The following is a 14,670-nucleotide window of genomic DNA, read 5'->3' as shown; positions in this document are numbered from 1 at the left end:
TGCGTCGCGCAAGAGAGGAAAGGGAAAAGAGCTGGCATCTCAACCATCGGACACTCGGGCGCTGTTGAACTGCCCACCACAAATTGCCCGATGCTTGCGCTTGGAGAGTTCAATGTTTCCGACTTTGCTACAGTCCAGGATCGCCAAGTTCCCTCAAGTTGGGCGCAGTGGAAAGGGGGTAGCAGTTGGGGTTGATTCTCTAACATGATTGACAAGATCACCAGCTTTGCCACCAAATAGACAAACTTTGATGTCCGTGTGTTGTGAAGAGATCCAAGGCAAAAGGAGACAAGCTGCTTCCGTTCATCTTGATTTCTGATATGAGGTGCGACGGGGTACAAGCCTACATGGCCGGGCCGTAACAACAGCTGGGACGCAATTTCCATTTTGATTGTTGGTGCTGAAGTAAACTCGCTAGGGCGTTCGTCAATTGCGCCAAAAAGGCAGGAGACATCAAGGGTTGGAATTCCCGACGACTCGGTACGGCCTATGGTTCAATCGACAAGTTCATCTCATCGAGGTGCGATACCAGCAATACCAGTAATATGTACATCATTGATGCCGGATCAATATTATTGCCTGGTTGAAGGTTATTATTATCCCTGGCGCGCTTGTCTCTTTTTCCACGGAAGACGGGTGCCAACCCTTGTCTGCCAGCGCAAGAAGTACCACTGCTGCTTCATATGAAGTGAAGAAACATGGTCAATTACTCCTCAGGGGCAATTCGATGTGCAAGGCTCCTTCCATGTTGGTGCTGGAAGAGTTTACCATCTCTGCTAGTTCCGGGTGCGTTTTGACGACCTGTCAACCCAAAATAGAAAGTGGCAATCTCGGCACTGGGCCCGAATTTGGTTTGCGACTCCACATCAGATGCTGATTTCCACTTCCCCGAATTCTCAGTGGGTGATGCAGGCTTCCGCATTAAATCGATCCGCCAGTGTTGCCTGCTCATGAGTTCTAAACTAGAAGTAGCAATTTTGGTGCGCCAGTCAGTACTTCACAGCTAGAGTGTCTGGCGGTACCGGGTAGCACCTCCTAGGAAGATGGTGGAATGAGTCCCTTCAAAAGTTTCGATTGAAGGCAAGATCTCAAAGCGCGTTTGAATTATACCTTCCCCCGCTTGGTCTTGCGTCGGAATGTTCCTTCCAGCTCGGGGTAGCTTGTGAGCAGGTACACTACAGCCACGGGCCGCAGGTGGTGGTATCTTCACACCCTCTGAACATTGCATGCACAAGTAGCTTGGAATTATTGATCGATGATATTACTTCGTACTTCGTAGTGTCACTTTGGCCAACGACAATATACCACACAGACACAGACCCGACATTCCTGCAGCTTTTCTCCGACCATGTCATATCCAAGGATTGCAATCATATCGAATGCGAGGTCTGTTCGTTCGTCTTGGTCGAGGAACAGTCCCCTTGACCAGGCGCTAGAAGCTGCGGAAATGCTTCTAGAAGAGCCCCCGACTTGGTAAGGTGCCCTGCCTCTCGCCAGGGTCTTCAAGTTTGTTGCCGGCTGACGTTTATCCCAGCTTCAGTTGGCGCCCCAGACCCTGTCAACCGCCCAGAAAGCATAATCCGCATTTTATTACCAGGTCCCATGAAACAAAATTGCTTCATGCGCATCCCTGAACAAGCAGAATTGGCAATTACCGCGTGTTCATTTACCTTCCCCAAGAATAAAATTGCCTGAGCCCGATTCCGATCCTGTCATCATGGCCGGGCTAACCTCGACTGCCAGCTGGCGGGAGGCTCGAGACAAACAATTTGAGCACAACCGAGTTCGCCTCTGGTTGGAGTAGAGGCTATCTCTACGAAGTGGTTAGCGCTCGGTACTCGAAAGCTCGTCAATAAATCAATCTCGGTATTCTTGTTAAGGTCATGGCCAGCTCCATTGCAACAGCCCCATATCAAACTTTTGGCCCTAAACTCATTGTGGTTCGCACCACAGTACCACGCATCCTAGCACCAGGTCTTCCCCTGCAGCGATTGATAGGATTGCGGTAACATCTCCAATAAAGTACTTAGTTGCGAGACTTTGGGAAGCGATGAAAGAAGGGAGGACGGTGTGGTACCGTCCAAGTTGGAGTGACGTTGGGTTCGGCCATGCCGGCTACCTGCCATGTCCCCCAGATTCATCAGAGCAAGGGCCTCGGACAATTGCAAAGCTGCAAGAGCGGGGGTTCTCCTCTCCCCACTACTCTGTACCAAGTACGAGAAGACATCGGGATCGGGAGGCGGCTGGCTGGCTTGAGGCTAACATCGATTGATCGATCGCTTCGCCTTTCCTGTATTTCACGTCTTCTCAATGGAGGCGCTCGGGAAGAGCTCCTCTTTGCGCGGACAGAAAGTGCACTCACTTTTTTTACCTGTATCATCTGGTTCATCTACGCCTGGCATTTTTCGCAATTTCCCTGCAACTCAGCCAAGATAGTTCAGGATCCCTTCATGTCCAGGATGGCATGGTTTGGCCATACCTCTTTCTTAGATATGTCTCTCCTTTTCCAAAGATTGTAAGTGCCGTCGTTTGGTCTGTCCTGTGTCCCAACATTTATCCGAATCGGAGCCGGCGAGCACAATCCAATGAGAGGGACTCAAGTGAGCCGGATCAAATTACTCTGATCGAAGAAGTGACTATTGCACAGCGACCCAAGGATGAAATCAGCCAGTGCCTTTCCAGCAAGGCGCAACGAGAGTGTGAACATTAACCCAGCCTCTCCATTTTTGCTTATCATTACAGTTCATATATTATTCTTCCTTCTATTCGCTTGTGACCTTCGGCAATCTACGAAGTCTAATGCAGGTGTGGCAGAAGACGCTGTTCTTCCACTGTGTGAAGCGTGGGAGCCCGCGTGGCCAGGACGGGGTCGAAGAACTAATAAGATTTTCCTTGCACCTCTATTATACCCTACCCCAGTCTGATATAGCCTCCATCACGAGAATGCCGGACAAAGAGGAGGAAGTAGTATTCATGTTTTCCCAGCACGTCGAAGACCCCTCTATTGTTGCAGAACTGCATAAGTACTCGGTACTTATCATCCATGCTCGCCCTAGCCCACCATCCCCCTGCTCTGCTGCCGGCGATTTTTTCTTTTTCGCAATGGATCCGGTACATTACAATGTACACTCCTTGAAGTCGATGGAAGAGGAAATTTTAGGTATTCGCCCACTCCTCCTCATGCAGTGCTTCTCGTCTTGCACCCGAATATACTTGCAGTGGTTGTTTCCTCGCTTGCGCAGGGGACACTAGCGACAAGCGCATCTAAGCACTAGAGAATCAACGCGGGATGAGCCAAACATGTTGCAATTCTCTTAGGGAAGAATGTATGGGGTATAGGAAAGAGGACGAGTCGGGCAGGTTTCCTATCCCTTCCTTCTCCCCAAATCAACTGGAAAACAACAGTTGTTCCACACCCCCTCTTGCTTCCATCATCGGCATCCGCATGGTAGGGCTTGTTTCAGCCTCTATTAGCTTGATTGCTTTGCCCATAGCTTCTAAACATTCTCCAGCCAACGCGAAGTTCTCGCTTTGTGTGTGCTCAAGACACTGTTCGTACGCCTACGAAGTATTGTCGTTCCTTGCGTGGTATTCTTGTGGAGATGTCTTCATGAGCAAATAACGGGATCTTGTCGTCAAGGTACCACCTGGCTACTTCATAGTGCAATTCGGCCCTCCACCCTGTTCGGCTCCTATCTCCATTGTCACACCCCTCCCCTGCCAGGTTGTGTCTGGAACTTTGAGACCAGGGTTACTACAGACCACAATACCTTGTTGTTTCTATAACGGGACGCAAGACAAGACGAGAGCATAAGATCAACAAAATTATGCTACCGTCATCGCAGGCCAAGGCTCACTGGGTCCCACTGCGCACCGATCGAGAGGACAGGATACGTCTCGCAGCTATTGCAGCAAGTCACTAAGTGCTTTAACTGTGGGATGAAAGGAGAAGTAGCCCAGGGTGTTCCAGCCCTCTCTCTCTGTACACCCGGAAGCTCACACCGTCCGCTCTATGTCTCTGGCAGATCAGACGATATAATGCGGCCCTGGCCCACCACACACTTATAAGCACTTCATAAGCGCTTTCACTTATTGATCGTCCCTGCTTCTAACTTTCTGTCACCATATGAGAAACCGAAGTTAAGAAAAACAGGGGACTCAGATTTCACCAGAGAAGATCCCGGAAGCTTATATTCCTTGACGGCGTGCTTGACTAAACGACTCGGACCGTCCGTTAAAAGGCACATCAGTTCGCTACACCCCCGGCTTACATTTTACCTCGATCCTCCTTCTCTCCGATTTTGAGTTGAGAAACAAGAGCCTCTAATACCAAAGGTACAGGCGACTTTTAAGGGAAAAGGTGTCGTATCACTTTTAGTGCGTCGGATATGAACCATGGAAAGGATTTTCTACTGACATACTTCATTCATTCTCAGTGATACCACTGCTACCATCCACACCCACCCGGCCCCTCAGGCATCCAATCATCCTACCCTATACATCCATTACAGCGACGCTAGCCCACGCCTTGAAATCACTTACATATATACAACCTTTCGGCGGTGACCAGCATTTCAACTCCACGTTCTTTCAGCCAACCTTTTCGCCAGCGCTGAGGGTATATATCTATGTACTTGGCTGGTTGTCGCTTAACACTCCCGTTAGATTACCCCCCGAGTCCACCAAGGAACCATAACCACGGCAGCCATAGGGGTAACACCGAGTCCCACGCATCTTTCTTCCCAACAACGTCAGCCTCCCGGTTTGCCGACGCTGCCCCAGAGGGCCTCCTCCCATCAAATTCTTTCCATTCAGAGCCCGGCGGCCGTCCAGAGCGGTTCGCTCTGGCGGGACCCATGCATCGGAGGCACACTGGCGGGCAACTATCGTGTAGGAGACTACAATGTCGATTACTCTACCCAGGATTCGCATCCGGGCGAGCAGAACCAGCAGCAGCACGCATACGAGACGCCTACGCACCACCAACCGCATCAGGCCACACTCCACCATCAAAGGGCGCCGCCTAGCGGGCTCCATGACCCTCCCGAGCAGCACCCGCCGACTCACCATCCTCACCACCCCGTCATGTCGCAACATCACCCTCACCATCCGCACCAGGTGCTGATGGATCCTTCCCACATGAGCCATCCGAGGCACCCCTTAGGTCCTCCGCACTTTGGTGCGCCGGGCCCGGTGGTGGCGCCTCTCTATCCGTCCATGTCGACACCAACCCAGCCGACACACCCCTCTCACGGAGCCGGCGTGAAGCGGCCGCGACCCGACGATCTCGACCTCTCGGTTCCCGGCATCACAGACTTGGAGCAGCCCGACTTAGATGGGATGCCGCAGGGCCCTATGGGAGCCTATGCGGCGGCTGCTCATCAGCAGCAACAGCAACAGCAGCAGCAGCAGCAGCAGCCTCCGGGGGCGCCTCCCACACATCACCACCACAGATTGCCAGACACCGGCCCACCGACAAAGATGATGAGGCGCGATGGCGAAGGCGGAGGAGGAGCCCCGAGCATGGTCGGTCAGGCCGGCATGCCGGCACCAGCCCCGCGACCGCGAGGGCCAAAGCTTAAATTCACACCCGAAGATGATCAACTCCTAATCGACCTCAAAGAGAACAAGAGTTTAACTTGGAAGCAAATCGCGGATTTCTTCCCTGGCAGGTCTTCAGGCACTCTCCAGGTTCGGTACTGCACCAAGCTCAAGGCGAAGACAACCCAGTGGACCGAAGAAACTGTAAGTGATTTACCATGGATCCCGGGACATACGACTTGGCTGTAGAGGGTTGTGCTTTGATGACGGAGCACTGCCTTGTACTTGGACTAATGAATACTAGGATCAAAAACTACGATCGGCGCTCCAAGACTACGAGAACGAGAAATGGCGCATAGTTGCGAACAAGGTCGGGACAGGGTTCACTCCTGTCGCGTGCCGAGAAAGGGCAGCCCAACTGATGGGAGAGAGCTTATAGCATTCAATGTCCCCTCCAGGAGTCTCAGCTCCTGAGCTAGGGGACACAGTATACCCGCAGCAGCTCCACTGATGAGGCGGGAGCTCTACCATGAAAGCGGAGAGCCTTCATCACGCGGCGCCAAACGATAGGTCTGACCAGGAAGCCTGACTGGCAAACTACAACTGAGAGAACCGGTGCAGGATTCTCGCAGAAGACAGATAATCTCGACCGTCCTCCTGTGTCGTTTGGCGACTCCAGACCAAGACCTCGATATCAGAACAACAACGACAAGACCCCATAACCAACCGGGGACGACTTGCTCTTCTTCCCAAAAGATCTAAGTCCATTCGTCTACCTACGTGATGGGCACAACAACGTGTACCAACTCCCGCCCCTAAGGAAGACAAGGATCACTGGCTGTGTTGCCTGGTATTTCCCTGACCATGTGGCAATGTCCAAGCGGAGACCCTTTACCTTTCTCTTTCCTCACCCCGGACGCTTGGCGCGGTGTTCCAACACGAACCAGAAATACTCTTAATGCATCTGGACTCCATTGATCTTACGATTGCTCGGCACCAGCTCAGAGTTCAGGGTATCCTTCGAGCTAGTTGCCTTTCTTTCAATGCCACAATCGGGCCTTAGCCCGCGGTTTTTCTTCCTTCTTTACAACAACCTATGGCTAGTTTGCAGCTAGCTTTCCTTTATTTGCTTTGTTTGCTTTTGATTTCTATGAAGACGCAACTTGGCCTAGCTTACGATAGCCAAGGCATGGCGGATATGTACATGGACCTTGACGAACTACTATTGTTGATTTCTTTGTTTCCTCTCTTTCTTTTTTTCTTTCCTATTTGCGGTATGCGACATGCGACGAACAATAGACCTATTCTTTCCTTGTCGTTTGGATGATTCGCGTCATCTCTTCCGCCGGGCACTACCCGAAACCGAAAGGCCTCCACAATGAATGCCAAGGGCCTGGCTGTACAGACGACTTGGCGACCTCGCTTGTGTCAAAAGGGCAATGTCTATGTGAGGGGCGACGCATAATGGGAACAATAATGTCAAATTCAGCATCAACTGCCGGGCCGAGACATATCGAATTAAATTCGACGAACAACAAATCGAAGAGAAGACAGCGGGAGCCTTTTCGGATAATAACGACCAATGATGTGCCGATGCGGACTGGCAATCCTTTTCCCGGTTCCGGCACCAGAGCATTTTGATATTACAGAGAAGTGTGGTGTGGGCGGCTGCCACTTTGCACTCTGAGCAGATGAGGGAAACCCCCAACCTCCCCTTGAATCAGATTGATTATCTGCCGCAAGTGTGCGGGCATGCCCAAGCGAAGGTTAAGTCGACTTACAAGCTAGGAAGGCGGTGTCCCCGTCTGCCGGCAGACTTCTCGTTCCTTTCTGTTCTCCGCCAGCATCGCTCACAGGGGGATGAATGATGCGTTGTCATTTATATATGGCACAGGCTGTGGCGGAGGAGAATCATCACATGGAGGCAAATTGACGCAGGGGGACTGTACGAAGCAAGCTAACGTGCTTGCGAGCATAATGTTGATGACACTAGGTAAAACGGCATTGATGATGGGAAGATGGGTGGAATCAAATAGAAGGGTGGGTTTCGACGACGGAGAATTCGGCGTTGAGAGGATGCGGATTTTCGGTTTGCCGGGTATGGAGACTTGGAGCTCTTGCTGAGGACGTTAATGGGGCCTGCTCATGTGGTCGATCGAGTCCTTGCAAGTTTCTTTCTCTTCTGGTTGTCTGGCGAGTGTGTTTTGCGCGCCATATTGTTCTGTTTTCTCCGCGGCTTCTTTTTCCTTTCTCATTGTTTCACTTTTCTCTTTTTTGTCGAATTTTTCTCTTCTTCATTTCTTATCGAGGCCCAATGGATTCTCGATATTTTCGACTTCAAAGGCCTCGGTTTTAGCTCTTCCTTTTGGCTTCATTCCTCTGGTTCAACCTTCTGGTTCAACATCTGATTCTCGTATTTTTTTTTTTCTTTTCTTTTTCTCGTTTCTATAGACTTATGCTCCTCTTCGCCTATAATGAAAACCTGATTATGCTCGGTGTAATGGTACGTCAGTTTAGAAGGTCTCACTAGATCCCGGAACTCGTAGATTACCGCTCTCTGTATGGACGAAGTTTCGCTGCTACGTTTACTCGAGTGTGGCAGTGCGTACATGAGTTTCAGGTGCCTGATGGCACTCGACGACTCGAGGAGGCGAGTGGATGGAGCTCAACAGCGCAGAAAGGTTGGGGGAGACCTGACGGCTCGAAGTGGGGGCTAGTATTGGTCGCGGAAGCGGAGAAGAGATGCAGTTAGTGTCAATGGAGCTCGGGGAAGCATCTAGTAGCATCGTCCTCGGTTGGGTGGTTGTCTGCATTGAGGTATAAGATAGCTTATATAGGTACGTGGTAATGGTTTGGTGGAAAAGCGTGTGTTGGCGGTAGTCAGTTCCGATTCGCCCACCTTTCCTCTTTATCCCGCTTGACGAGGATGGGCGTGGCAGTGGGGTACTACGAAGTACCTGCTGCTTTGTATGAAAAAGGGTTGCATGTGGTGGCCTCGGTTTGTCTAGGTAGGGCGGTGTCCGCGGCAGGGAGGTATGCGTTGTCTTTAACCCTGGCCCAGAATGTTGATATCAGCCGTGATATAGGTGAGCTTCTGCCAGTCACGGCTTTGCACCACACCTCGAAACAAACGGACCCGGGTTGAGGGAGGTAATTTTGTGTAGGACTGCGTGTTAGCTGCGAGTCAGTGCACATCTATTTCTGAAATGGCTTCATTGTTCGCTTTATTAACTCATGAGAAGCGGTTGATACGGTTATGCAAGCAAGAACGGGGATTGCTGGATCTGTGTCGGACCGAAGCTGTCGCATCCGCGACGAGGTCTTGCGAGCTGTCGTTGCCTTCTGCCTTAGAGAGCTGGGGGTCATGGAGTCATGGACAGAAGTACTTTCCTGTTTCAAGTTCGGAAAGTGCTGAGGCTTGCGGTTCAGCGGGTTTCACTAGGATCTCATAAGCCGGATGTTATATGCCATATCTAGCATGTTTCTTCGTCTGATACTGTAGACTTTATTAGTGAGCATCTTGAACTCTTCTCTCTAGGCTAGGGCTCAAGCTGACTTTGCAAATGGAGCTTCTCTAACAGCTCTAAAATGATATATGTGGAACATCGCAAGTAAGAAAGGATCGTCGCGTCATGCAAAGGCCAATTCCCGGACATGGGATTTCTCCGGCCATCGTTCAGCCTCATGCCCCGGGTTTCCCACTCTATCTCCATGCCCGGCTACCGTTACCGTTACACTCGTAAGTCCGAGAGTACGCCCCGGAAGCGCCACCAAACCCGACCGTCTGGTTAGCAGGCGATTAGGCAGGGAGATCGGCGAGGCCCTTTTTGATGGCCGCTAGTAAGATTACGCGCTCTTGCTGGTTATTTACAGTTTTGGCGGTTGAATGCGGGGGATTAAGTATTTCCATGATATCTTTATTGGCGCATCGCTAGCCATGGCTGATCTGGTATGCAGGACATGTGAATGTACGAGATGTGTGGAGGGCGGAGGGCCTCGACCGTAGATCCAGCACGAGTAAGCATGGAGATCGAGCTCGGCTTCAGCGGATTGTACTCGGTACCTCAGTAGTAAATGTGCCGTGATCTCGCTTCACTCGACCTCCGTCCCCGAATGCATGGGACTTGATTTAGGGCGGAATTATGACGGTGATATTTCCACAACGAGGGAGGCAAGGAATGCTGAGGCAGAGGCGGGGTTCCTTGCGATTGCTTGCGATTGCACGGACGACCGCAGGATGATGCTACCTAACAGGGTCTCACAGTTCGAGGCGCGCATATCCAGAGTGGCAGATACAAAAGAAGAAGAAAACCACCGTTGCATTCGGGCGTCAGAGAAGACCTCCTTGCATCACTGAGAATGAGGGGAGGATCAACGACTCAACTAGGAATCATGGAATGCTGTTATGTTAGTTAAGTACTGATGATGGGGAGGGCTCTAAAATAGAGCCCGTCTCTGCAAATGGCCGTGATTCCCGGTTCTAGTTATGTTTCTACGCGATTGAACTTGACGGCGCCGTAAAATTTACGAAGTACTTCGTCACGAACTCGGGGATCCGACGCCGAACGGAAAGGTGGGGTGTCCGAGACCCGGCACTTTGAAGGAGGTGCTGGCTGTCGCCGAAACTGATCTAGCACACTCACCTACCCGAGTCAAAACTGGTGGCGTTGAGGGACTGCGCTTCAGGGCAAGGATCGACACAGCACCGTTCCGGTTTAGCCTGTCAAGCTCTCGCTGTTCTAGTTTAAGACTGGCAAGAGTCTTCCATGCATGCATGGCAGTCGCAATCACGTGAGATTGGATTTTAGCCACCATTACTTCATACAGATTTATAGATTTACAGATTTATCAGCAGGAATCGTTATAACCGAACTTTCAATGTCTGCCTGGAACGTCACTCCCTTACTTAGAGGAAGGAGCAATCGCCTTCACGATTGTGAACTTGCCTCGGATTTCAACCTCATCAAGACGGCCTTGGCATCTAGCCCAGGCACTTTTATGCTCTAAATTAGAGTAGACTGAGTTTACACTAATCATACCAGGGTGTTAATTCTAGGATCTACCAAATTTGAAGGTAGTCTAGTTGATGTTGAGAATGTTGGACAGGATCGATCTGTGAAGGGTTCTTATTGAGACCTGGATTGCACCTTCCTTCTGCTTCTTTGTGGTGATTCACAAAACACCAGGTTCATATGACATCTGAACCCTACACAGAAATCTCGTGCTTCTATTTATTTATTTATTGATTTCTCCAATCCACACAAAAGCACAAACACACACCACACATGATCCCCAATCCTCCGAATTCCCTGTTGTGAATCTTGCCACAACCACGGAAAGCTGCTAGCAAGTCGTCCCAAGATGCCTGATTCCCAAGAACCGGATACAAGGCATCCGCCGACAGATAATCCCTCGAGCCTTGATCCTCATAAACCCTCTGATCATGGAGAAGCCGGTGATGTCGCCTCTGCGCTCCAAGGCTTGGTCGATATCCAAGACCACGCAGACATCGAGCGCGATGCTTCCGCTCAGGCTAGGGCAGCGGCCATCGACAAGGAGAATAAAAAGGACGAGGACCGCATTGCGAATCTCCGTTCTAAGATCGCAAAACTAGAGGAGCAGAAGAAGGCACTCGCCATCGAGAAGACGACGAAGGAACGCATTCGAGCTCCAAAGAGTCAAATCAATGCCATCGTCGACAAGATTCTTTCCTGCTCCGAGAAGATAGCTGACAATCTCGATGAGATTATTGCATTCGAGGGCCGAATTCAACAGCGCCAGCAGGATGCCGCTGCTGCTGAGGCTGCTGCTGCCTCTTCGGCTACAACAACGCAGGAAACTCGTCGTGCCGGTCCTACGCAGGAAGAGGGCGAGGATAGGCGTGCTTTTTTGATCCGCACTGGAAAGATTACTCCATTCGCCGCCGTCCCTGAGGTGGATGAAGAAGAAGAAGAAGAAGAGGCAGGAGTAAATGATGTTGCCCGTCAGATCAACATTCCCGACGTCGCTGGCGGCGATGAGCCTCAAATTCAAACCTCCCACCAGGTCCTTCGGCAACCTGGTTTTGGAACCCAACTTCTCCGCCCCCCTATTGATGATGGTGCATCAACGGACCCAGCTGCCGCCAATCTTGAGACGGAGTTTGGCTTGAGGCCTCGAAAGCGACAACGCGTGGGAGAAGTAGCTACCGACGAGGAAGAGGAGGATGAAAGCCCTCGCAAAAGTCGCCGCTCCAAGAAGGCAAAGAGGCCAAGACGTCGGCAGGCAGATGAGGATGAAGACTACAGCGCCGGCGTCGATGGAGAATCTGATGTTGTGGAATCCTCTGCTGAGGATGGCACCAAACAACACCTTGTCAAGTTGTCCGTTATTGACGACGCCAAGGAATCGGCATACAAGGCAAGGTTATCCAAATGGGTTAACGAGCGAAAGAAGCTGCGTGCTAGCCTCCCCCGAGCCGATGCGGACCGCGAAGATGACGGTGAAGAAGAAGAGTGGTTCAAACCAACACCGGGAAAACCGAATAAGAGGATTTATGAAGATTATTATCTTCCCGAGGAAGTCTACGATTTCTTATTTCCTTTCCAGAGAGTTGGGATTCAGTGGCTTGCGGAGTTACACTCTCGAAAAGAAGGCGGAATTCTATGTGACGAGATGGGACTTGGCAAGACAGGTATGTGCGATGATGCCACTCTTTCCCGCTATTTACTTTCCTTTTACTAACCTTCTTGCTCCTTGCATAGTCCAACTCATTTCATTCATTGCTTCGCTTCATTTCAGCAAGAAACTCGACGGCCCAGTCATCATTCTTGCTACTACCACTCTCATTGCCCAGTGGGTTAGGCATTTCCATCAATGGTGGCCTCCCCTGAGAGTGTCCATCCTCCACTCCACAGGAACGGGAATGATGAACCCTAAGCTCGAGGACGACGAAAGGTTTTCGTCCAAACCCGCCACCAAATCTGACGCTGCGCGCAAAATCATCAATGATGTGGTCAAGGGCGGCCATATCTTGTTGACAACGTATCGAGGTTTGGATACTTACCTGGACGAACTCTCGGAAATCAATTGGGGCTACGCTGTTCTTGATGAGGGCCACCACATTCGCAATCGAACTACGGATGCCGCAAAGGCGTGCAAACAACTCAATACTTGGCACAGGATCATCCTATCTGGCACGCCCATCCAAAATAACCTCCGAGAGCTTTACTCACTCTTTGAGTTTGTCAATCCTGGATTGCTTGGAGATTTACGTCAGTTTATGGAATTCTTCGAAACTCCAATCAAGGCCGGCCACCATAAAGGAGCGAGCACCCTCTCCATCGCCACGGGCGACAAGTGTTCCAAGACCCTGCGGGATACTATAAAACCGTATATGCTTCGCCGGATCAAAGCGGATGTTGCTAACAGCCTACCGCCAAAGTCGGAGCAAGTCTTCTTTTGCAAGTTGACGCCTCGACAGGAGACGATCTATCGTGAGGCGCTGGATACTCCTGAAGTCAAACGAGCCTTCAACTTCGGAGGAATTGCAGAGTCTCAACGCCGGGCATTGTTTTCGGCCATCGAGATGTTGAGGAAGGTCTGCAACCACCCTGACCTCCTTTATAAACGGAATAGATCCGAGTTGCCCGATTACGGGCACATTGACCGGTCGGTTAAGATGCAGGTTCTTTCAGAACTTCTGCGGATTTCCAAGCAATTCGGCCACAAGACTCTGGTCTTTAGCCAAAGTCTTGACATCCTAGACATGATTGAGAAACTCCTGCGGTCTCAGAACATGTCTTTTCTGCGCATGGACGGCAACACACCCAATACCGAGAGGCCGCATATGGTTGATGAATTCAACGCGTCTCCGGATTTGGACGTCTTCCTCCTAACTCCGCAGACTGGGGGTGTCGGCCTGAACCTTACCGGGGCCGACCGCGTGATCCTATATGACCCTGCGTGGAACCCCGCCGTCGACCGACAGGCTATCGAGCGTGCCTGGAGGCTGGGTCAGACAAAACCCGTCAAGATCTACCGACTTCTGACCCCTGGTACGATCGAGGAGAAAATGTATCGAAAGCAGCTGTACAAGCAATTTGTTGCAGACAACATGCTCAAGGATGGTAACACCAACCGGTACTTCGATTCAACAAACCTCCGTGATCTCTTTGACTACGGGTACGACGCGCCGGAGGCACCTCTCTTTGACAACGTGAAGCCTACTACCCCCCAGAAGTCATCTCGGGGAGGAGTGGATGCTAGAACCCAGACTCTAGCCCATCGCGGAGCTGGGGCCGGTGCCAGCGCTGGAGCGTCGAAAGAGAGCGAAAGCCGAGCCCTTAATGCCGTCCAGAAATTCGGCGGTGTTGAGGATTACAAGGATCCCGTCGCGGATGAGAATGACCTCCTCGACGCAGTTGTTACGAGCAACGCGGAGGCGGTATATCATCACGACGACGTCGTGGGTGCCCGGCATCGCCAACCGCCAGAGAAGCGACTGACGGAGCAGGAAGCGCACCGTCTGAACGAGCGGACTGTCCAGTTCCTGCGCCAACAGTCGTCGAGAGCGCATATTGCGCGGTCGTCCGGTAGACCGTCAGACGCGAGGCCGACCCCGAACCCGATCAAGGCCATGTCCCTTGGGCCTGACAAGTCCAAGTGGAATCTCGACAAGGTGAAGGCCTCCATCGTCAACTTCGTCAAGCGGAGGGGTGGCAAGACGCAGACCAAGGATCTTGTGACCTACTTCAATAGGGAGCATCGTGGTATCCCATCTGATTTGTTTAAGAAGGCTTTGTATGCCGTCTGCGTTGAGGATGAGTCGGCGGTTCGCGGAAGGTCGGTTTGGAAGTTGAAGCCGGGGTTGTGAAGTGTTTTGGCATTTGATGAGCTACTTTTGGCGTTAACACGGTCGCATTGGGCTCGGATTTTGCTTCTTCGTTAATACGGGCTTCTGGATCAATAAATAATGGGATCTTGAGGGGGGAATGGATCCCAGTGTATAATAGTTAAAACGAGCCGCTCAAAGTTAAATAGACTGTTGACGAGTCTATAAAATACCTCCGACCTATCGTCCGATGATGAGCACTTAAATATACGCAATTCACACAAGGGTTTTGAGCAAGTCTTCGGAAAGATTGTGTC

General features: G+C 51.2%; 2 protein-coding genes across 2 annotated transcripts; both read left to right on the top strand.

Moving 5' to 3' along the window:
- Positions 1 to 3,827: 3,827 nt before the first annotated feature.
- On the top strand, positions 3,828 to 5,980 carry SAPIO_CDS7771 (uncharacterized protein; the record flags this gene model as incomplete). Its single annotated transcript, XM_016789567.1, has 3 exons — positions 3,828 to 3,894; positions 4,712 to 5,745; positions 5,846 to 5,980. The coding sequence occupies 3 exons, from the start codon at positions 3,828 to 3,830 to the stop codon at positions 5,978 to 5,980; spliced, it is 1,236 nt and encodes a 411-aa protein (XP_016641394.1).
- Positions 5,981 to 10,902: 4,922 nt separating this feature from the next.
- On the top strand, positions 10,903 to 14,395 carry SAPIO_CDS7770 (DNA repair protein rhp26; the record flags this gene model as incomplete). The annotated part of the gene is made up of 2 exons (XM_016789566.1): positions 10,903 to 12,214; positions 12,285 to 14,395. 2 exons carry the CDS (start codon positions 10,903 to 10,905, stop codon positions 14,393 to 14,395), a joined length of 3,423 nt encoding a protein of 1,140 aa, XP_016641393.1.
- Between the last annotated feature and the right edge of the window lie 275 nt (positions 14,396 to 14,670).

Source organism: Scedosporium apiospermum (genome assembly GCF_000732125.1).
Source record: "Scedosporium apiospermum strain IHEM 14462 chromosome Unknown SEQ_SAPIO_0110, whole genome shotgun sequence".
NCBI lineage: Eukaryota > Fungi > Ascomycota > Sordariomycetes > Microascales > Microascaceae > Scedosporium > Scedosporium apiospermum.
Note: the sequence above shows the minus strand (reverse complement) of the source record. Positions and strands in the feature narration are given on the sequence as shown.